We start from the raw sequence: 23,632 nt of genomic DNA, 5'->3' as shown, positions 1-23,632 counted from the left end.
TGCTTCACATTTGTTCATTTTACCATGGTCTTCTGTATTTATTAGAGCTTAAAAATGCTTGAAATCCTCAAAAAGAAAAAAAAAAGGGGGAAAGCAGTGCTATTCTCCAAACAGCTGGAGGGAAATAAACAAATATATGTTGAGCTCCTACTATGAGTTAAGCTCAAACTAGGTGCTTTATGGGGATCATCTGCCTTAGTTCTCTGGAAGAGGGCATTAGGGTCCCTGTTGTCCCAGCTCAGTCTGCTCTGGCCTCAGGCCTCTGGTTCCCCTCCCACTAGAATGTGAGCCCCCGGAAGGTAGGGACCTTATCTCTCTCACTCACTGCCGATTCACAGTCCATGACATGGAGGAGGTGCTCAATTAAATCTGTTGAATGGAAGATGAACTAAAATGGAGGGTGACGGGGAGTCCTGAAGCTTGGGGGAGCAGCGGAGGATTGTGTTTTGGAGCATTTGTGGGAAGAATAGCTGATGGGTGCCTAGAGCCGCTCTGGGACAGAGAGACATGAATGGGTCTCAGGGGAGCTGGATAATGCCCAGCAGAGCTCTTGCTGGGACAGCAGCTCAGAAAACTGTGCTAGGGAAACCTATTTTATGCTGTTTATATTTAGTCATATGATTATTTCCTTTACATCATCCTTTATGGAACAGAGTGCAATTTTTTTTTAAAAAAAAACAGAAGGTGATCTTAGTTTTGGTTTTAGGAAATCCACTAGAGTTGTCCTCTTGGTTGGTGGCCCTGGACAATGATGAGCCAGGCATTGTCTCTGAGTCTTGGCGACCTGTTCTGGTTTTCCTAGGACATCTGGTATATAAAGTTGATCATCAGGCAGGAAGTGGATTCTTTGCATCAGTAGCCCAGGGTTTCCTGAGTGTAAAGAACCAGTATTCTCCCTAATTCCCATGCCCCAAGAGTTTCAGTTGGGAAGATTAGTGTGGACTATGGTAGCTTCAATGAAAGCCCAACAGCAGGGAAGGGGACCATCCTAGGCCTGGAGAATCAGGCTGGATAGGAGACTCCCTGAACCCCATGTGGGTGGGTTCGGTTTGGCAAAACCTGTGACAAATTCTGGAAGCGCCTGCAGCTCCTGGGCCCAGGGAGCAAGTGTGGGTGTGGAATCCCGAGAGTGCATATACCAACTCCTGCAGTTGGTTTTCTAAGAGGACGTTGAGTGGGTGGGAGAAACACGGCAGACACTGTGGACAGCAGAGTGCTCCCCAAATAAGCATGGAAGCTGGAAGGCCTGCCCTTTTGGTCAGAGTTCTTGGAAAATCCTGGGAGAGGTAAAAACACCGAAAGGAAGATTTTTCTCTTCCCGCTCATTAATCCAGGTGGAGCTAATTACAAATTTAAAAGCAAAAATTTAATGTGACTTATAAATGTTTTTCAGATATATGGATTGGACTTCAGTGGTTGCATTTCATTTTAAATAAAGTTAATTTTTAAAATAATAGCTAGCTTCAGCTGTTCAAAGATCCACCCCGGAAAGGGATTTTTGTCCACAGTTAGACCAGAATCTTACAGGAGACTCTGACTGGGAGGGTCCAGCCATGGTGGTGGCCAAGGGACCCATTCCTTCACCCAATTAACAAATATTTAGTGGCATGTACCAAGCAATGGGCCAAGTACTGTAACACAGGACAAGCCTAGTTCCTGCCTTATGGAGCTTACAACCTGAGAGAGAAACAGATTGGTTGAGTAACTGCACAAAACAAAAGAGAGTAAATAGCCCTGAGGTTTACAGTAAAGGCATGTGACCTGGCCTGCTGGTGGGGGTTAAGAAAGCTTTATCTGAATAGGTGACCCTGGAGGATAGCTAGCCAGAGAGGGAAGGGAGATCACTCCAGGCAAAGGGAATAGCCTGTGCAAAGACCCTGGGGTGGAAGGGAGTCTGGAAGCATACACAAGACTAAAAGAAGGGCAGTGTGGCTAAAGCAGAGAGAGCAAAGGGCAGAGTGGAGGAGGTGAAGCTGAGGGACACAGGGCCAAGACTTGGGGGGCCTTCTAGCCACAGTGAGGATCTTGGTCTGCAGTGGGAAGCCTGTGAAAGATTTAAGGAATTAGAGGTGACATGACCAGATTGAGTGTTTTGAACAGATTACTCTGCCTGTAGTGTCAAGAATGAATGGAAGCAGGGCTGGAGTGGATGCAGAGACACAGATTGGAAAGCAGTTGTAGTCGTTTATGGTAGAGATTGTAGTTTGGGCCAGAGCAGTGGTGCTGGAGACAGAGTGGAAAACTTGGAGAAATATCCAGGAGGTAAAATTCACAGGACTTTGGGAGGGATGGGATGTGGCTGGGTGGAAGGCAGAGAGGAGCAGTAAAGAGAAGCCCCAGGTTTCTGGCTTGTGGAACAAGACTGATTGGTGGTGCCATCCACTGATACAGGGACTGCTGTCCCTCACCAGAGAGGAAACTGCAAGGGAGGGTGTGGCTTAGAGACACAGAGTCAATCCCCTTTGTATAGCTCTCTTCTACCTGGAAATTTTCCTTTGGTTGACTTCTGGAGGATTTTGGCTTTGGTTTGAATGAAACTGTTCCTTACCCCAGGGTTCTTAAGTGTAGTCCCTAGACTACTGACATTAGAATCACCTGAGATGCTTATTAATAATTCAGATTTCTGGGCCCCAGCATAGACCTCATGAACAGAATCCCTGCAGCAGGGGCCAAGAAGTCTGTATTTTAACAAGCTCACTAAGGGTTTTACTCCCGTGCACACTAAGGATTGAGAACAACTTTTCCCAAGCCGTCCCTGCCTACACCCTTCTTGGGCCAGCAGCAGCCATGAGACCACATGCCCAGTGTGCTGATTTCCAACCACTTGTCTTCTTCAACCTTTGAGTTGAAGAAGGCTTGCAAGACAAGGGGCTCCTGGGGCAGGAAAAAGAGGACTTAAAAATAGGAGCTGTTCCTATGAGCTGTAAACACATGGACAAGGTGCGACAACAGGCGCCAGTGGCATAAGATGTACTAAAAAGAATCAAGCCCTTCCTTCAAGGGGCTCCCGCCCAGTGGGGGTGACAGGCATGTAAGCATTCAAAACACAGCAAATGCATACGCAGTACTTACTAGAAGCCAGGCACTGTTCCAAGTGCTTTATATTTACTAACTCACTTAGTCCTTCCAACAACCTTAAAAGATAGGTTCTGCATAGCAGTGGTGGCGATAAAAGGATGCTGAGGGCCCCAGGAGAACTATGAAGGGCTTCATGGAGGTGGTTATCAGATGAGCCACAAAAGATGAGAAAAAGTCAAGTCCAAGAGGCAAGAAGGACAGAGGAATCATCCAGTGTGTGCAAGGTACAGAAATGTGAGACAACACAGTATATTTGGAAAATGCAAACAGTTTGATGAGGACTGGCATATAGGTGCGTGATGAAGGCAAAGTTGCAAGGAATGTGGAGGAAGAGGCAGGCCTGGCCAGACCATTAAAAATCCTTTTGCCGTATTTCGGAGCTTGAACTTTCTTTTGAAAGTACGACGGAGCTTTCAGTTAGGGATGATACGATCAGCGTTGCATTTCAGAAGATTCATGATGAAAGCAACATGGAAAAGAACTCACAGAGGAGTTGGGCTGGAGGTGGGCAGACCAGAGTCTTCTCACTGTGAGAGATGGGGGAACCCGAAAGAGGGCAGAGGCAGTGAAAGAGAAAAACAGGGGTGGGTGGGAGGTTCTATAGAAGTAGAGCTGATTAGACTTGGCAATGGATTTGATTTGGAGGGGAGGGAGGACAGAGTTAAGGACAGTGGTCTGGGTTTCTGACTCATGGGTCAAGAGAGGTGCCATGGACAGAAACACGGAGCCCAGGAGGAAGGGCAGAATTTTAAAGGGACAATAACTTCCAGTTTTCAGTCTGGCAGGTAAGGAGCTTGGAAGTCCTCACTCCTGTCCTCACAACAGGAAAAGATGAACAAACTGGAAACAATAACTCTTCTTACATCTGCTGGAGGATTGAAGTCATGGGGGACATGCCCCCCAAATTTGAGAGACAGACAAGCAGATACAGAGAATCACAACTCACTGAAACAGAGGCCCAGGAGCAGAAAGCTCTGTGGGAACGAGCGCCAGGATGGGAAGTGTGAACTCTCACCAACAAAGCACTGGAGGCTCAGTGCAGACAAATCTGAGAGTTTAAGCTCTAGGGGCCCAGTCTTAGGGGGTCCCCACACTTTCCTGAGCTTTACCTCCAGGAGCTCTACTAGGTTCTCACAGTGAAGATCACAGAAAAAAGCCCCTTGTGGGTCTGGCAGGGAAAGGGGAAAAGCAGCCCTTTTGAAACACACCCAGAGCATTCTGTTCTTCTTAAGGCCTGCCTTCAGAAGGAACTATTCTACCAGAGCCGAAGTGACCTGGGAAGAGGGAAATACCCGACTCCAGGCTGCTCTAGCCTTCTTGTCTTACCTACCAGTGGGAGGAGGGGGAGACAGGACTGAGGAGCCCGTGTGCAGTTCACAGTCCAGAGGCACAGGCTCACTGAAAGACTGAGAGCTGAACACAGGACTACAAGACGCTTCCCCTCGCCGTCACCTCACCACCACATCAGCAGAGCTCCCGTATAACAGGGGAATACAATGGAAAGACTGCACGTCTCAGACCTTATTTAAGAAGTCTCTAGGGGCTGGCCTGGTGGCACAGTGGTTAAGTGTGCACATTCTGCTTCAGTGGCCCGGGGTTCACTGGTTCAAATCCCAGGTGTGAACATGGCACTGCTTGGCAAACCATGCTGTGGTAGGCATCCCACATATAAAGTAGAGGAAGATGGGCACAGATGTTAGCTCAGCGCCAGTCTTCCTCAGCAAAAAGAGGAGGATTGGCAGCAGATGTTAGCTCAGGGCTAATCTTTCTTGAAAAAAAAAAAAAGAAGTCTCTAGGGAACTCCAAAGACAACAAGGGAGACAATAATGAGGACACCAGAGGAAATTTTAGCCTCTGACATTTACAGATACAGAAAACAATAAAGACAGCCTAACCCCTAGCCAGGTAAACATAAAACCTCACACTGAAAGCTTATTTACCTCAGTTCATTTGACCCAGTACACCTGACTTTCAACACAAAAATTAAAAAGCATACCTAAAGGTAAAAAAAACACCAACAATTTGAAGAGACAGAGTGAGCATCAGAACCAGACTGAGATGTGGCAGAGATATTGGAATTATCAGACCGGGAATTTAAAACAACTATGATCAATATGCTAAGGGCTTTAATGGAAAAAGTGGACAACATGTAAGAAGAGGTGGGTAATATAAGCAGAGAGATGTAAACTAAGGACCAAAAAGAAATGCTAGAAATAAATAATACCATAACACAAAGGAAGAATGCCTTTAATGGGCTCATCAATAGACTGGATATGGCCAAGGAAAGAATCAGTGAACTTGAAGAACTATCAGTAGAAATTTCCAAAACTGAAATGCGAAGAGAAAAAAAATGAAAAAGACACTGGAGAATATCCAAGAACTGTGGGACAATTACTAAAGGTGTAGTATATGCATAATGAGAATACCACAAAGAAAAGAAAGAAAGAAACAGAAGAAATATTTGAAGCAATAATGACTAAGAATTTTCCAAAGTTAATGATAGACGCCAAACACAGATCCAGGAAGCTTAGAAAACACCAAGCAGGACTAAAAAAAAAAAAAGGGCTGGCCCCGTGGCCGAGTGGTTAAGTTCGCGCGCTCCGCTGCAGGCAGCCCAGTGTTTCGTTGGTTCGAATCCTGGGCGCGGACATGGCACTGCTCATCAGACCACGCTGAGGCAGCGTCCCACATGCCACAACTAGAAGGACCCACAACGAAGAATATACAACTACGTACCAGGGGGCTTTGGGGAGAAAAAGGAAAAAATAAAATCTTAAAAAAAAAAAAAAAATCTATGCCTAGACATCATATTCAAACTGCAGAAAACCAAAAACCAAGAGAAAATCTTGAAAGAAAGCTGGGGTGGGAGGGAACCTTATCTACAGAGGAGCAAGGATAAGAATTACATCAGCCTTCTCACCAGAAACCACGCAAGCAAGAAGAGAGCAGAGTGTAATGTTTAACATGTTAAAGGAAAAAAGCCCCCCAATCTGGACTTCTGTATCCAGCAAAACTGGGGGGGTGGGGGAGGGGGTGACCTCATCAAGCCAACACCCCAGGAGACAAGATAGCAAGAGCTGATGGAGAAAACCCCAAGAGCACGCAGGAGAAAGTGCTCCTGCCCCCAACCTGCCCCGGGCCCACTCCACTGCCTAGGATCTCAGCTGAAAGCGGAGGGCTTAGAATACACAGCTCTCGACCCCCACCCAGTGGTGACAGGCTGTAACTGCAACCAAATAATATCAGAATGCAAAAAACCCAACCCACATACTCTAACATCAGACACTCCATCAAATCTCCAGACCAGAGAGAAAACGACAAACACCCAGAATTCAGTCCTGAGGATACAGAAATATATAAGCTAAATGACCATGAATTCAAAATAGCTATCATAAAAAAAACTCAATGAGGCAAAAGAGAATGTAGAGAAACAATCCAACGAGTTCAGGAGCTACTTCACAAAAGAGATTGAAACTATAAAGAAGAATCAATCAGAAATATTAGAGATGAAAGACACAATGGAAGAGATAAAACAAAATACGGATTCCCTGAATGCTCGAGTGGACATCACAGAGGAGTGTATCAGCATAATTGAAGATAGACATGTTGAAATGCTCCAGACAGAGGAGAAAGAACTAAGACTAAAAAGAAATGAAGAAAGTCTCCGAGAAATATCCTACTCAATGAGGAAACGCAACATAAGAATGATACGTATTCAAGAAGGAGAAGAGAAGGAGAATGGAGCAGAAAGTGTGTTCAAATAAATAATAGCAGAGAACTTCCAAAATCTAGGGAATGAGAGGGAAATCTGTGTGGAAGAGGCTTCCAGATCTCCTAGATTTGTCACTGTAAAAAGACCTACTGCAAGGCATATAGTAGTAAAGCTGACAAAAATGAATGACAAAGAAAAGACTAAGGGCAGCAAAGCAGAAGAAAATAACCTACAAAGGAACCCCATCAGGCTTTCAGTGGATTTCTCTGCAGAAACCTTACAAGCTAGGAGAGAATGGAACAACACATTCAAATCTTTTTTCTTCTACTTTTCCTCCCCAAACCCCCCCAGTATATAGTTGTATATTTTTAGTTGTGGGTCCTTGTAGTTGTGGCATATGGGATGCTGCCTCAATGTGGCCTGACAAGTGGTGCCATGTCTGTGCCCAGGATCCAAACCAGTGAAACACCGGGCTGCCAAAGCGGAGCGCACGAACTTAACCACTCAGCCACAGGGCCAGCCCCCAAATCTTTAAAAAACAAAAACATTCAGCCAAGAATACTCTATCCAGCAAAAATATCCTTGAGATATGAGGGAGAAATTAAAACTTTCCCAGACAAACAAAAGCTAAGGGACTTGGTAGCCACGAGATGCCCCCCCCATAAGAAATCCTCAAGAAGGCGCTCATACTTGAAAAAAAAAAGGGGGTCACAAAACACAGAGTAAGGAGATAAATAGGTAGACATAATCAGAATAGGATAGCCAATATTCACCATAGCATTAAGCTAACGGGACGGAAAACACCAAGAACAAAGATAATCCTGTCATTTTAACCACAAACTTACAACACAAGTTGGAATAAGATATGAGGAAAACAACCTAGGGGGGAGGAGAAAGGGACTGAATTAGTTTAGACTAAGGAAATAAGAGGCCATCAGAAAATGGACTATCTTATACACTTATATATCTGAATACAAACCTCAGGATAACCACTAAACAAAAAAGCATAACAGAGACACAAAGAATAAATGAGGAGAAAACAAAGAAACACATCATAAAAAACTACATAATTCAATGGGTAGACCAAAACACACAGGATGAGAAAAGGAAATGCAGGAAAACTGGAAAACAAGTGATAAAATGACAGCATTAAGCCCTCATACATCAATAATCACCCTAAACGTAAATGGATTGAATCCTCCAACAAAAAGACACAGAGTGGTGAGATGGATTAAAGAACAAGACCCAACAATTTTTGTTGCCTCCAGGAAACACATCTCAGCTCCAATGACAAACACAGGCTCAGAGTGAAGAGATGGAAGATGATACTCCAAGCTAATGGCAAACAGAAGAAAGCAGGTGTCGCAATACTTATATCAGACAAAGTAGACTTCAAGATAAGGCAGGTAAAGAGAGACAAAGAGGGGCAATATAGTGATCAAAGAGACACTCCATCAGGAAGAAATAACTCTTATAAATATCTATGCACCCAACCCTGGAGCACCAAATTTCCTAAAAAGAAGATATTACTAATAACACAATTATAGTACGGGACCTCAACACTCCACTCACATCAATGGATACATCATCCAGACAGAAAATCAACAAGGAAACAGTGGAATTAAATGAAAAGGTAAACCAGTTAGACTTAATAGACATATATACTCCATCCAGAAACAGAAGAATACACATTCTTTTCAAGTGCACACGGAACATTCTCAAGGATAGACTGTATGTTGGGAAACAAGGCAAGCCTCAATAAATTTAAGAACATTGAAATAATAACAAGCATCTTTTCCGATCATAATGCTATAAAGCTAGAAATTAATTACAAGAAAAAAGCTGAGAAAGGGACAAAGATGTGGAGACTAAACAACATGCTATTGAACAAGCAATGGATCATTGAAGAAATTAAAGGAGAAATCAAAAAATATCTGGAGACAAATGAAAATGATAACATACCATACCAACTCATATGGGATGCAGCAAAGGCCATACTAAGAGGAAAATTCAGGGGCCGGCCCCATGGCCGAGTGGTTAGGTTCATGCACTCCACTTCGGCAGCCCAGGGTTTCACCAGTTTGGATCCTGGGTGCAGACATGGCACCACTCATCAAGCCATGCTGAGGTGGCATCCCACATGCCACAAGTAGAAGGACCCACAACTAAAAATACACAACTATGTACCAGGGGGCTTTGGGGAGAAAAAGGAAAAATAAAATCTTTAAAAAAAAAAAAAAGGGAAATTCATCAAAATACAGGCACACCTTAACAAACAAGAAAAATCCCAAATAAGCAATCTCAAATTACACCTAACTGAATTAGAAAAAGAAGAACAAACAAAGCCTACAGTCAGAAGAAGGAGAGAAATTTAAAAAACAGAGCAGAAATAAATTCTATTGAAACAAAAAAAGGCAGTGGAAAGGATCAATGAAACAGAGTTGGTTCTCTGAGAAGATAAATAAAATTGACAACCCCCTAGCCAGACTTACAAAGAAAAAAAGAGAAAGCTCAAATAAACAAAATCAGAAATGAAAAAGGAGAAATAACAGACTGCACAGAAATACCATGGATTATAGGAGAATACTACAAAAAACTATATGCCAACAAAATGGATAATCTAGAGGAAATGGATAAATTCTTAGACTCTTACAACCTCCCAAAGCTGAATCAAGAAGAAACAATCTGAATAGACCAATCACAAGGAAAGAGAATGAAAGAGTAATGAAAAGCATCCCAAAGAATAAAACCCCAGGACCAGATGACCTCCCTGAGGAATTCCACCAAACCTTTAGAGAGGATTTAATACCTGTCCTGCTCAAGCTATTCCAAAAAATTAGGGAAGATGGAACACTTCCTAACACATTCTACGAGGCCAACATCACTCTGATACCAAAGCCTGACAAGGACAACACAAAAAAGGAAAACTACAGGTCAATATCACTGATAAACAGATGCGAAAATTCCTAACAAAATTTTGGCAACCCGAATTCAGCAATACATCAAAAGGATCATACATCATGATCACATGGGATTCATACCAGGGGCATAGGGATGGTTCAACATCCACAAATCAATCAACGTGATACAACACATCAACAAACCGAGGAGTAAAAATCACATGATCATCTCAATAGACACAGAGAAAGCATTTGACAAGATCCAACCGCCATTTATAATAAAAACTCTTAATAAAACGGGGATAGAAGGAAAGTACCTCAACATAATAAACACCATATATGATAAACCCACAGCCAACATCATATTCAATGGGCAAAAACTCAACAGCATCCCCTTAAGAACAGGAACAAGTCAAGGATGCCCTCAATCGCCACTCTTATTCAACATAGTACTGGAGATTTGGGCCAGAGCAATAAGGCAAGTGAAAGAAATAAAGGGACTCCAAATAGGGAGTGAAGAAGTGAAACTCTTGCTGTTTGCAGATGACATGATCTTATATATAGAAAACCCCAAAGAATCCATCAGAAAGCTAACAGAAATAATCAACAACTGCAGTAAAGTTGCAGGGTATGAAATCAACTTACAAACATCATTTGCTTTTCTATACTCCAATAATGCACTTACAGAAAGAGAACTCAAGAATACCATTCCATTTGCAATCACAACTAAAAGAATAAAGTACCAAGGAATAAATTTAACCAAGGAGGTGAAGGACTTATACAATGAAAACTATAAGACATTACTGAAAGAAATTGATAATGACATAAAGAGATGCAAAGATATTCCATGCACATGGTTTGGAAGAACAAACATAGTTAAAATGTCCATACTACCCAAAGCAATTGACAGATTCAATGCAATCCCAATCAGAATCCCAATGACCTTCTTCGAGGAAATAGAGCAAAGAATCCTAAAATTCATATGGGGCAATGAAAGACCCCAAATTGCTAAGGCAATCCTGAGAAAACAGAACAAAGCTGGAGGTATGACAATCCCTGACTTCAAAATGTACTACAAAGCCATAGTGATCAAAACGGCATGGTACTGGTACAAAAACAGGCACACAGATCAATGGAACAGAACTGCAGAAATAAAACCGCACATCTACGGACAGCTAATCTTCAACAAAGGTGCCAAGAACATACAACGGAGAAAAGATAGTCTCTTCAATAAATGGTGTTGGGAAAAGTGGACAGCCACATGCAAAAGAATGAAGGTAAACTGTTTTCTCATGCCATACACAAAAATAAACTCAACTTGAAGATACGTCCTGAAACTATAAAACTCCTGGAAGATAATATAGGTAGTACACTCTTTGACATCGAACTAAAAAGGATCTTTTCAAATACCATGTCTTCTCAGACAAGGGAAACAAAAGAAAAAATAAACAAGTGGGAGTTCATCAGACTAAAGAGCTTCTGCAAGGCAAAAGAAACTAGAATAAAAACACACAGACAACTCACTAAATGGGAGAAAATATTTGCAAATCATATATCTGACAAGGGGTTAATCTCCATAATATATAAGGAACTCACACAACTGAACAATAAAAAAATAAAACAGCCCAATCAAAAAATGGGCAGAGGATATGAACAGATGTTTTTCCAAAGAAGATATACAGATGGCCAATAAACACATGAAAAGCTGTTCAACATCACTAACCATCAGGGAAATGTAAATCAAAGCTACACTAAGATACCACCTTACACCTGTTAAAATGGATATAATCACTAAGACTAAAAATAAATGTTGGAGAGGGTGTGGAGAAAAGGAAATCCTCACACACCGCTGGTGGAGTGCAAACTGTTGCAGCCACTATGGAAAACAGTATGGAGATTCCTCAAAAAACTAAAAATAGAACTACCATATGACCCAGCTATCCCACTACTGGGTTTCTACCCAAACAATTTGAAATCAACAACCCAAAGTAACATATGCACCCCTATGTTCATTGCAGTACTATTCACAATAGCCAAGACATGGAAACAATCCAAGTGTCCATCCACTGATGATTGGATAAAGAAGATGTGGTATACATATACAATGGAATACTACTCAGCCATAAAAAAGACAAATTCATCCCGTTTGCAATAACATGGAAGGACCTGGAAGGAATTATGCTAAATGAAATAAGCCAGACAGAGAAAGACAAACACCAGATGATTTCACTCACATGTGGAATATAAAGAAACACATGGACAAAGAAAACAGTTCAGTGGTTACCAGGGGAAGGGAGGTGGGGGGTGGTCACAGGGGGTGAAGGGGAGCACTTATGTGGTGACAGTCAAGAAATAATGTACAACTGAAATCTCGCATTGATGTGAACTATTATGAAGTCAATAAAAAAAGAAATTCTTTAGAAATAATGAAAATTATGTAGGTCAGAACCTCAGATCTACAGAAAGGAAGAACTTTACAGAAAATAAAGGTAAAATAAAAAAGGAAGATAACTAGAATTTCATACATGTCCGATTCGGGTACTTTGGGACTTCCAACTAGATGTCCCGCGGGCAGCTGAATGTGTGGATCGTCTCAGAAGACTGATCGTGAGTGGAGACAGGGAGGAGATGGGCGCCATCGTCCCCAGGGAGGGAGACGGCCCAAGGAAAGGGTGGTTTCACTGGACCCCTGAAGGTAGTCAGGGCAGTTAATTCATTCAACCAACAAAGGCTATACACTGTGCCAGGTTCTGTAGGTACTTGGCGATGGAAATAGAGATAGCAGGAAGGGTGACCAGGAGACAGACAAGTAAATCAGTTACATTATGGGGCTGACTAGGGTAAGCATACAACAGAAATTTGAAAAAGAAAACTTTTATTTTTTATTTAAAAACTACACAATACAAAAAAAAAAAAGATCTCAAAGAGAAAAGCACAAAAAATTACCTACAGTTTCACCATCTAAAGAAAACCAGGTTAACAATCTGATGTATCTTTCAAACTTTGTATTTTATTTTCCGAAGGCGGGCGCCCTCTCCTGTTCAGCAAGAGGAACAGTTGGATTCTTACTGGAAGCGGCGCGGCGCCGGGGAAGACGTGGCTGGCGCTGCTGTGGGGGCCGGGACCTAAGAAACCGCCTTTCAGGGGTGAAGACGATGGAGAGGGGAAGCGGCACGATCCTCGCCCTCACGCTGGGCAGTCAGACTTCAGAGAGGGATGCGCCCGCTCCGCACGCTCCGCGGACAACGGCCGGGGCAGCACGGATGGGCGTCCCCGCCGCCTAACCGCCGACCGCGGTGACGGGCAGAGGGCGGGGCGGCGCCGGATCTGCCTGGGCGGGGCCTTGTGACGCCGCGTCAGTTTCTCTGCTCTCGCGGCTCATTGGCTCGCCATTGCGGTCCTTTTCCGGGGCAGGGAAGCTGGTCGCGGAGCCGGAAGCGAGGCAGCCCTCGGGTTCGAGACAGCTGTGGCGGCGTTTACAGCAGAGCGACCCGGTGTCAGTGAAGCCGACCAGCTTCCCCGGAAATTCAGGCTCCAGCCCGAGTTGGGGAAGACCGCCAGCGTTCTGGTGACTTAGGGAAGGGTGCTAAGTCAGATCGCGAAAGACGCGGCGCAGATCGAGACAGCCGAGCCACTGAGGGCCGCCGGCTGCCCCGCCCCTGGGAGGAGTCCGGAAACCTCGCCGCGGAGGAAGGAACCCAAAAGGGCCGCCCCCGGGGCGGAGCCCGCCGGCCATGGCCACGCCCCCGGGGGCCGGTCCCGCAGTTCTGCGCTTCGCGGCCGCAGCCAGCTGGCAGGTCGTACGCCGACGCTGCGTCGAGCACTATCCGCAAGTGCTGGAGTTTCTGCGAGCCCTGCGTGCTGCTGCCCCTGGTTTGGTTCGCTACCGGCACCATGAACGCCTGTGTATGGGCCTAAAGGCCAAGGTATTGAAGCCAGTAGGACCTGGGAGAGGGGAAGGGGGCGCGATGGGAGGACCTAACAAGGGCCAGCCGCATAGGGGTGGCGAATGGAACCGGTGGAAAAGGGCAACTTGCCCTGAAATGGGTATTCTGAGCTCAGTAGCCTTCACAGGTGGTGGTAGAGCTGATCCTGCAAGGCCGGCCTTGGGCCCAGGTTCTGAATGCCCTGTATCACCACTTCCCAGAGCCTGGACCTGTAGTGCGGGACCCCAAAACTGTGAGTAATACCTGGAACAAGCCCTAACTACTCAGTCAGCACTCCATGCAAAGTTGCTGCTCCTCCCAGACACTGGATCCTGGTGCCCCTAACTTGTCTGCCTTCCTTACCCTCAACAGACAAAGCAGGATCTGAGGAAGATCTCGGAGGCACAAGAAACCTTTCGCCAGCAGGTGAAGCAGCTGGCAGAGGCTCCTGTGGATTTGGCTTCGAAGCTGCAGGTGAGACTGGCTGGTTTGGAAGCTATGACATGGCTGTTTTCTCTAGTCCACTTCTGACCAGCTTTCGTCCCCCCTGCAGGAACTTGAACAAGAGTATGGGGAACCCTTTCTGGCTGCCATGGAAAAGCTGTTTTTTGAATACTTGTGTCAGATGGAGAAAGCACTGCCTCCCGTGCAGGCACAGCAGGTTTTGTTGGGACAGAACACAACAGGGCGGAGTGCAGGGTGGTGGTATTAAGAACTGTGGTCTTCATGCCCCTCTCCCTGCCCACAGCTGCAGGATGTGCTGAGTTGGATGCAGCCTGGAGTTTCTGTCACTTCTTCTTTTGCCTTGACCCAATATGGTGTGGACATGGGGTGGCCACTTCCAGGTACCAGGACTATCTGGGTGAAGTAGGAATTTGGGGTAGAGTGTTTGGCCTGAGACCTTTTGAGACAGCCCATTGGAAGGGTTACCTCGGCCTGAGGCAGAAACCAGAGTGAGTTGATGTGTTATTGTCAGTTCTCTTTATAGGAGTTTTGTTTTCTTTTTCAGAGTGCTCTGATGCTGATTCCATGAATGTGACAGAGCCCATGGAGCAGAGTCCTCCTCGGCAACCAAGACTAGCACTCCACGATCCTCTACCAGAAGCCAGACCTGGCCCATACCTTCCTCAGGGAGCAGGCTCAAGGAAACACCCAGAACCTTTGGCTGGCCACCACTTCAATCTGGCCCCTCTAGGCCGGCGAAGAATCCAGTCCCAGTGGGCATCCACCAGGGGAGGCCATAAGGAGCGCCCCACAGTCATGCTGTTACCCTTTAGGAATCTGGGTTCACCACCCCAGGTCATTTCTAAGCCTGAGAACCAGGAAGAATATGGGACACATGTGGCAGATCCAGCAGGTGCTGTGGGCAGGCGAGCAGCCTCCACTGGAAAGTCTAAGAGTGCATCCCAGACCCTGGGGGGAAGGGCTCTGAAGGAGAACTCAGTTGACTTGTCTGCCTCGGAGCAAAAGGAGTGAGTAGATGGGTTGCTTCTCCCTACTAGCAGCACACTCTTTGCCTGCTTTCCCTTCACCCTATCTTCTTTGCTTGCTCCCACCTCAGGAATTGTTTGGATTGCCCCATGGACCCCCTGAGACTATCATTATCACCTCCTAGGGCCAGGAAGCCAGGTAGGTATTCTGAGTCAGGACTGGGTCAGACAACCTCCTCTCTTGGGGACTCTTGAGGGCCTCTGTTCACCTAGAAGAGTGCTTTGTCTCTGCTTTCCTTCCTGCAGTGGGTCCTCCATCTATGTGCAGCTCTGTCATTACCATAGGGGACTTGGTTTTGGACTCTGATGAGGAAGAAAATGGCCAGAGGGAAGGAAGGGTGAGTAGGAAGGAAGAGAAAGCTAGGGAAGGCTATGGGCAGAACAAGACAGAGAAACCTACATGCTCCAGAATCCGGAGGGCTCGCAGTGGTTTCAGATGATGACAGGCTCTCCCTGCTCCCTTCTCTGCAGGAGTCTCTGGATAACTATCAGAAGACAAAGTTTGACACCCTGATCCCCACCTTTTGTGAATACCTCCCCCCTTAAATCCCAGTGCCGTGGCTGTCCCTTCCCCTGACCATGTAGACAGCTCTAGACTCCTCTGATAGGACTGGAATGCCTTCTGCACTCTGCCTGTCTCCTTCCTCCTCAGCTGTACACGCAGTTTAGCGGGAATAAAGTGGAAGTCCACGCCTGACTAGTGCTCAAATGACTTTCTAACGCTTGATGATTAAACTCTGGATTTGTTACAACACTGTCTTGGTGTGAGGGAGGGGAATTAAGGCTTCTTTAAGGTTAGTCTAGGTCACTCCTTAGAAACAGTAGGGGCCTCTCCAGAGCTGGAAGAATCCCTACGCCTTTATACTTCCCTTGGAAAGTGTTGTTCAGATGTGGCCAGAAGGGTTACCAGGTTGAGAGCTTGGAAGAAAAATTTCCTTTTGCTATTCTGAACAGATCTATGTGTCTCCTGATGCCAGAATATACTTTGTAAATTCTCATGCTGCCATGTTACCTGGGGGCGGTGGCACTAGAATGGAGATATTTCACGGGAAAAGTACTCACTGTCCTTGACTCCACTGGGTCAGTGCCAGCTCCATCTCTACTTGCCCTGGAATAGCACCCAGATGCCCAGCTTTGTGCAGAAAGCCCCAGAATCTCTTTACAGTCGTTGGGATCTCTCTTTATTGAGGTATTTAAAATAAGTAAATACTACTTCTAAGTTTTTGAGATATTCAAAGATCCTATTTAATAAAGCTAATTCACAAAACATGATTCTAAAAGCCTACCTCTTCCAGACCGAGGCCATATAAAACACTGATGTAGCAATCAGCATCTTTTCCTTTTGATAATCTTCAGAATGCTAGGTCCCCCGATTCCCGTTGGACTATCTTACTTCATCATCTCAGCGTGCCTGCCTTGCTTCCTTTCCAGTGAGTGCCCTGGGCATTTTGTGTGTACAGACAGAGCAGTACAGAATTATTCCAGGAGCCCTCAGGAGTGAGATGATAGGGAATGACTAAGTAATAAATGGCCATAGTAGCTGGGATGGGTGAGGGGCCCACTGGGGAGCCCTGTGCTGGGTGCTGGTGCCTTGGGAGGGCAGAATTGCTCAGGTCTAGCTCTCGTCACCGAAGATTGGATTCCACTGCTGGGTGACACGGATGAAGGTAGTTCTTCGGCTCAGCTCCTTCAGCTTAGCTGCTCCCACGTAGGTACATGTGGAGCGGATGCCTCCAAGGATGTCTCGGATGGTATATTTCACGTCCCCTTTAAAGGGCACCTCCACTGTCTTTCCCTCTGAGGCCCTTAGAGGAGGAAAAACTTTCTTACCTTTTCTTTTTGGATTCCTTAGGCCCAGTGACTTCCCCATTCTCTAGCATCTAGCCCCAGTTTATCACCTTTCTCCCAAGAACAGTATTATCCATCTCCCAGCAGCCATCAGTTCTGCAGCCATCCAGCTTAGTCACACTTTCCAAGACCCCTCAGCTCCTGGGCCCCCACACATACCTGTACTCCGACACGGACCCAGCGTACTTCTTCATGGCTGTTTCCGAACTCATTCCGTAGAAGAGCTTGTACTTCTTCCCATCCCTTTCGATGAGCTCCCCACCTGACTCGCTGTGCCCAGCCAGCATGCCACCCAGCATCACGAAGTCAGCCCCTGCCCCTGCCAGCATCAACAAGGGGGGAAGAGACAAAGCTGGCCCAGGTGCCCACATGCCCACTTGCCCACTCTCAGAAGAAACTTATGCCAAATTTTCAGTCCTGACAGTGATTTCAGCATCTTCCTCATTTTGTTTCCCTAGCTGGGCCTGCTCTGCCCTGGCCTCTACTCTTCAGTAGGCCCGATTTCCCCAAGAATTTAAAAAGATCCTCTGGAGAGTCCCTGCCTGGCCTTTTACTCTCTCCTTTTTGCTGTTTTTGCCATCTTCTAGTCATTTCTTTTTACTGTGCCCAGCTGAACAAGACTCACTGCAAGTGTCCCAAGAGCAGAGGTGTCTGACTTTAGTGTGAGCCAGGACTACCTGGGAGGCTGTGAAAAAGGCAGATTTGCAGCCCCGCTCCCCAGAGCCTGACTGTAGGTTTGGGGTAGGGCTCAGGAATCTACATTGTCTACCAGCCCAGGGAACGGTGCAGGTGGTCCTCATCCACACTTGGCGAGTCCATATCAAAGCTGCAGGATTTCCCCTGCTGCCTTGCCCCACGTGACTCCACAGGCTTCAAGGTCACTAGGTTCCTATTATGAAAGAATCTGAAGGGTTCTCTCAGCCTTTCCTAGCTTGATCCTAGACCCTCAGAGGTGACTCATCCTCTTCTACAGGATCCTCCTTCCGTGCCCTCCCAACGTCCTTACCAAAAGCCTTGGCCACATCCCCAGGACAGGTACAGCCTCCATCCTGCAAAGTAAGGAACACTATGAAGAGACAGCATGGCCTTCCCAAGCCCTCTCAGCAGTGTCCCCATGGCCCACCTCAAAGTGACAGGAACCCAGGTGTCCTGATGCACCTCTACCAGAGCCTCCATACCTGGGAGAAAACCCACAGGTTTGGCAGCTCTCATCCTACCCTGCCCTTGGGCCTTACTGAAATGATGTGGCCTTTGAGGCCATGAGCAGCGTCTGCACACTCCATCACTGCACTGAGCTGTGGATAACCCACTCCAGTTTTCTTCCGAGTGGTACACACAGAGCCTGAGAAGAACGTGACATGGATGAGAGGGAAGTGCTCCACAGGTGTTTGCCACCGAAGGGGTAGCCAGTGGCTCCCAGTGAACCAGCTTACCTGGGCCAATTCCCACTTTGATGATGTCAGCCCCAGAGAGGATCAGCTCTTCCACCATCTCTCCCGTTACCACATTCCCTGCCTGAGAGAGCAATCAAAACAGCATTGTTAGGGTCAGAAGAGAGAGGAGGTTGCATGCTCTCATAGATAGTATGCCAGGACCATGACCTGCCAACATTATGACAAAAAAAGGTACCTGGGCTCCCTCTACTGGGCCCTCTGAGGGCTTTCAGACTAGTCATTTCAAAGGACCCTGCTTCCCAAGCTAAGGTAAGGGGGTGAGCGGCCAGTGTCACTGTTGCACCAGAATAAACCTGGGGTCCAATTGGACCAAGCTTAAATGTGATTTACAGCAGATTTATCTCCCCCTCCCCACCAAGAGACCCAACATATCCTGTCCTTAAACTTTTATGTCATAAAACGTCTGTGGCTTCAGGGAAAGGAAGACATGGTAATGAAGGCTAAATACCCATCTGCACAGCTGTATTTGCTTTTGATGGACAGAACAGAGAGACCCCCTCGATGCTGTGAAGATAATGAGGCCTTGTCATCACTCCTCTAGGCTTGGACAAAAATAAAACATTGTTTTATGCTACCCCTTTAATATAATTGCAGTAACATGTCCATTTCAGTGGGCAGGTGTATATGGACCGCAGGTGGTGTTCCCTCACGGTTTGGTGAGTGATGTCAGGGATTTTGGATTTACAAAGACTCTCTGTCAAAGGTGAGATAACTGCACTGACCAATAAATAAACATTTTAAGCATGGAACTGTGGATAATCACCCAGTAACAAAATTAAGTGGACTATGAAAGTCACAATGTAGCAGAAGAGAAATGAACTGATGTAACAAATGACTTGGCAGGAAAGAGGGGAAGAAGGAGAGGAATGTACCAACTACAGGGGGATAGAAACATACCATGATGGTGTGTTCAGGGAAGCGCTTCCTCACATTCTTTACAAATTCAACAAAGTGTTCAGAGTAGCCATTTGCCACATCCAGACATATATATTTCACCTGGGGAACAGCTTCCAAGATCTGTTCCAGCTGCTCAAAGTCTGAAGAGCCCGCGCTGGCAGCCAGATGCTGTGGGAGAAACGGGGCCATTGGCATGTCAGAAAAGACCTGGGGAGCAGCCAGGTGGGGAGGTGAGAGTGGGTCCCCAGCAAGACAAAAAAAGATTTCTGGAAAACTGGGATAAGGAAGGGATTGGGGAAGGCCAGTGTTACCTCAAGACAGTCAGGATTCTGGCTAGCAAACTCCTCCCACTGCTTGAGGCTGTAGTGTTTATGGACAGCAGTGAAGAGGGAGAACTGTGGAGAAGAAAGGCATCAGAAAGGAGAGAACTTTATTAGGGTGCTGTTTTCTAGGAACAGACCTTTATACTATTCTATCTGAGGGAGAAAAGGACTGAAGCCTGGAACGAGCAACTTGAAGAAGTCAGTGGCTTAACTGGGATTTTCGTTCAATCATTATTCTCCCTACAAATCCCAGTAGGGCTTTTTACCATAAGTTAGTACTTGTCAAACACTCTCACCAAAGTACTGTCATCTAGATTGGCTTTCACCTGCCAGCACATACGGTGCTTCTGACCTAAAAGGTCACAAGAACAAGCTGTTGGTACAGTGGGAAAATCAGTAGATTAGAACCATGAAGAGGGTAGACAGAGCCGGTGTCTGCCTGCACTGACTCAGCCTTTCCTCCTATGGTAATCTAGTACTGAACTAAACTATTTTTGGTTATCTTCTCGTCCATTTACCAGCAGTAATCCAGTGAGTCTAAATGCTCACAAAAGGTAAGGCCTCAAGGTGAATGGAGCCAATAAGGTGCTACCCCATCCTTTCTCCATCTCCACCGGAGTAAAGGACAAATTTTCTTGAGACATGCACCAATGTGAAAAGTCTATGTCATTCAGTCTATTTCAGTCAACCAAGTTCAAGGATATAATGACTCATCAGACTTGCATTCCCTAGCTCAACAACTTGCAAACAATATCGCAATACTTTGAGAAAGGTGGCCACTGTGAATGCTGGTGTTTGTACTTTAAAAGTGTTGACATGCAGGGCCGGCCCCGTGACCGAGTTGTTAAGTTCATGCGCTCTGCTTCAGTGGCCCGGGGTTTCGCCGGTTTGGATTCTGGGCGTGGACATCGCACCGCTCATCAGGCCACAGTTGAGGTGGCATCTCACATGCCACAACTGGAAGGACCCACAACTAAAAATATAAAACTATGTACCAGGGGGCTTTGGGGAGAAAAAGGGAAAATAAAATCTTTAAAAAAAGTGCGGACATGCAAAGAGACGAGAGACAGCAGTTGACTGAGACAGCACAAATCCTGCAAGTGACAGAAATCCAAGGAAGTCATGTATCAACCAACAGTAAGGAAGTGCGATTGCTATACTCAGTCAGAGATCATCAATACTACGTAGCTAAAGCTGGTATTGAAGTCTGCTTTCTCAGTAACACTCTGCCATCAATATGCTGACAAACAGAAAAACCAATCTAGGAAGTCAGCAGACCTTGGAGATATACTGGCACAATGAGCACATCCAATTACATACCAAGGTAGAGATCTAGAAAAAGATGCCTGCTTGCATCCAACCTTTTTATTATTACTGTGAGACTTAGCTCTCTGTCTAAAATCTGACTTCTTTAGCACTCATTGGCAGTACTGAAAAGCCAGGCTCAACATAAAGCATCAAGACAGTCCCAACAAGGTCCATGTATTACGGCATGTCTATTGACGCTGAAGTCAGATTCCCCATTCCTCAACTCTGCTCGACAGGGCATGCAGGCAACAGCAGGACTCCTAAGCAGTTAGTGGATGGCAACAGCAATACAGCACTAAAACTCCATAAACTATCAACCTCAGAGAAATGACAGGAGACATTCCACAAAGACTTACAGCAATCAAAAACAGAGAAAGGGAGATAAGTCCTGAAGGCTAACACAGCCACAGCAGGAGCAGAGTCCATCAACCAGGGCTACATGGATTAACCAGAAGAGTGCATGTGTTCTCAGAGTGCCCAGAGTAACTATCTACCTTCTCAGCTACAAGTATAGAGGCAGGTAATGTTACTGACAGAAGCAGCATCTTCCATTTTGAAAGTGAACAATAACCTGTATATAAGAAAAACACATTCCATTTTGAGCATATCCCAGAAACTCCCAGGAACCTAGGACTCAAAATAGAAAAGAACAAGATTAAAAAACAAAAAGGATAGCAGGCATAAAAGAAGAATAATAAGCTTCTTCTCTCTAGGATCATCTAGTTAGGAATTTTTGAATGCTCAAACTATATTTAGTTTCTGGACTAAAACAGTGAATGCTTATGTCCTAACAATGGTGTAACTGGAGGGACACGTGATTTGGAGGAGGTGACCTGGGTGGTGGGAAGAGTTGGCAGTATGTATAAACTGCTGGACAGGAGAAAAGGGAAAGTTCTGTTCCTATATCAGAAAAATGGAGGCAAAACTTAGTCTTGAACATCACTAACTCAGGAGGTCCTTTGAACTTATCAGATAAAGGAATCTTAGTACTGGAGAAAATAGTAAATCGGAGCATCCTGATTGTTAATTGCCCGAGTTGACTTGGCATGGGGATGGGGACGCAAATACCTCTGCAGTCAGCCCACATAAACTGGACACCATTGAGGAGAGGGCATGAGGGAAGTCCTACCTTACAGAGAACCTTGGCCATTTCAAAAGTGCCCACAGTATCCATATTGGAGGCAATAATGGGGATCCCCGTGTACGTCTGCTTTGAGTTCCGAAATGAAAAGGATCTTGTGAGATCCACCTGCAGATATAAAGAGGAAACTGAGCATTTTGTTTAAAAAAACTATATAATAGGCCCATAACGGCCCCCAAAACAGCTAACAAAGATTTAATTAGAGTTGCAGCCCCTCCCAAGAATGTGACCTTTAAACAGTGAATTTGAAATTTCCTGAGTTGAACTAGTGAGGTAATCTGCATGATAAAACCCGTGCCAGTTCCCTTCCCCCCGCGCCCCCCAAAGAAGATGGTCTGGCCCAAAATATCTTTTTTCTTCTTTTGTTAACAACTCCCTTGCTCCACCCCTCTTCCTTTAAAAATCTTTGATTTTTGTACAACCCCTAGGAGCTCCCTTCTAGTGGCTACATGGGATGCTGCCCAGTTCATAAATCGTTTAATAAAGTCAATTAGGTCTTCGGACTTCCTTGATTGAATTTTGTTTTCTAATACACTCATCCAAAAAACAAGTACTGCACGAGGACAGAGCTAGGAATCTTTCTCAGTCCTGGACCGCCAGGAACTTCCGCCAGGAACTTGGGGTCAAGAAGTGCAACTAGGGAAGCCGGCTCACCTCACTTCGAGACTTAAGGGTACTTCGTTTGGGCCTCAACAGGACATCCTGGAAGGCCAGTTTGACGTCGTTGTCGATGTGAGGCATAGCGAGATCCTCGGGGTAGTGACGGATCTGAGGGCTGGAAGGTAGGAAAAATCAGGAGGGGGGAGCTGAACCCGTAGCAGGCCTTACTGTCCTGTTAGGTTTAGCAGCAGGGCTCATCTCTTTCCTCGCTTAAACTGTGGAAGGTCCGGGCATTGGTCGAGGCATGGTCCCTGAAGACTGTCACCTTTGACCTGTCCCATGTTTGCGATTACCCTCGGTGTCTCCATCCTAGGTACTAGTTGTGAGGAGAAGAATTGGGATGGAGTCATGAGTGACTCTACAAGAGTGCATTCGTTACCCCGCTACTCTTCATTCTCCCGCCCCTGGAAAGAGCAATTTGGAGTAAAAGGCTGATTTGGGGACGAAATGGAATGCGGGGTGGGGGGGGGGGCATAAGCAGCTTCCGGAATAGGGGTACTCACTTCCTGTCGCCGTGACCCAGGTGGCAGTTGACCGATGTTCCCCTTGCTTAGCAACTAGCCTCAAGCAGCCCCGCTGAGCCTTGTGGGCTACTCCAATAGCTTCCGCTAATTGCGGGCGAGAAACATTAACCCAGGAACTCTAGCTTCAGCGGGGCCTTGCCAGGCCTTCTGGGTAACAGAGTTCACATACTGAGGTTGCCGTTAGATCCTCAACGTTGCCGTCTCCCCTTGGAGGGGCGAGAGACTACAACCCCCAGAGTGAAACGCGCGGAGCCCCGTGGCACGATGGGAGAAGTAGTCCGTTCCACCCCCGCCCTCCACTAGCCTGGGCTTGCTAGGGTCTCTCAGAATCGTGGAGGCGTCATCTCTGCTGTAACTAAGCTGGCCGCCTT

At 46.0% G+C, this 23,632-nt stretch overlaps 2 protein-coding genes across 4 annotated transcripts; one reads left to right on the top strand and one right to left on the bottom strand.

Annotated features, from left to right (window-relative positions):
* The first annotated feature begins 12,745 nt into the window (after positions 1-12,745).
* TINF2 (TERF1 interacting nuclear factor 2) lies at positions 12,746-15,858 on the top strand. 3 transcript variants are annotated; one of them, XM_014868545.3, is made up of 9 exons: positions 12,746-13,616; positions 13,765-13,869; positions 13,989-14,090; positions 14,170-14,277; positions 14,365-14,461; positions 14,626-15,088; positions 15,178-15,245; positions 15,353-15,444; positions 15,578-15,858. In XM_014868545.3, exons 1-9 carry the CDS (start codon positions 13,425-13,427, stop codon positions 15,650-15,652), a joined length of 1,302 nt encoding a protein of 433 aa, XP_014724031.1. In that variant the 5' UTR covers positions 12,746-13,424; the 3' UTR covers positions 15,653-15,858. The 3 variants fall into 3 exon arrangements, with proteins under 3 accessions (XP_014724031.1, XP_014724032.1, XP_014724030.3); XM_014868546.3 differs by lacking the exon at positions 15,353-15,444 and having other exon boundaries at positions 12,758-13,616; XM_014868544.3 differs by having other exon boundaries at positions 12,758-13,616; positions 15,353-15,687.
* Positions 15,859-16,270: 412 nt separating this feature from the next.
* GMPR2 (guanosine monophosphate reductase 2) lies at positions 16,271-23,550 on the bottom strand. Its single transcript, XM_014868547.3, has 10 exons — positions 23,241-23,550; positions 22,732-22,852; positions 22,066-22,185; positions 19,617-19,700; positions 19,306-19,473; positions 18,388-18,469; positions 18,190-18,296; positions 17,961-18,003; positions 17,114-17,273; positions 16,271-16,911 (listed from the first exon to the last, which is right to left on the bottom strand). Exons 2-10 carry the CDS (start codon positions 22,816-22,818, stop codon positions 16,722-16,724), a joined length of 1,041 nt encoding a protein of 346 aa, XP_014724033.1. The 5' UTR covers positions 22,819-22,852; positions 23,241-23,550; the 3' UTR covers positions 16,271-16,721.
* Between the last annotated feature and the right edge of the window lie 82 nt (positions 23,551-23,632).

The sequence above is a fragment of the Equus asinus genome, chromosome 2 (genome assembly GCF_041296235.1).
Source record: "Equus asinus isolate D_3611 breed Donkey chromosome 2, EquAss-T2T_v2, whole genome shotgun sequence".
In the NCBI taxonomy this organism is placed as follows: Eukaryota; Metazoa; Chordata; class Mammalia; order Perissodactyla; family Equidae; genus Equus; species Equus asinus.
The sequence above is the reverse complement of the archived record's forward strand: the minus strand, read 5'-3'. Positions and strand labels throughout refer to the sequence as shown.

What these genes read in the sequence shown, in the direction of transcription:
- TINF2 (XM_014868544.3), top strand. Translation starts at nt 13,425, where the DNA reads ATGGCCACGCCCCCGGGGGCCGGTCCCGCAGTTCTGCGCTTCGCGGCC. An exon ending in GTATGGGCCTAAAGGCCAAG is followed by an intron (nt 13,617 to 13,764) that starts GTATTGAAGCCA and finishes TAGCCTTCACAG; the next exon opens with GTGGTGGTAGAGCTGATCCT. An exon ending in TAGTGCGGGACCCCAAAACT is followed by an intron (nt 13,870 to 13,988) that starts GTGAGTAATACC and finishes TACCCTCAACAG; the next exon opens with ACAAAGCAGGATCTGAGGAA.
- GMPR2 (XM_014868547.3), bottom strand. Translation starts at nt 22,818, where the DNA reads ATGCCTCACATCGACAACGACGTCAAACTGGCCTTCCAGGATGTCCTG. An exon ending in TCCCTGAACACACCATCATG is followed by an intron (nt 18,470 to 19,305) that starts GTATGTTTCTAT and finishes TTGCTCTCTCAG; the next exon opens with GCAGGGAATGTGGTAACGGG. An exon ending in GGGTCCGTGTCGGAGTACAG is followed by an intron (nt 16,912 to 17,113) that starts GTATGTGTGGGG and finishes TCCTCCTCTAAG; the next exon opens with GGCCTCAGAGGGAAAGACAG.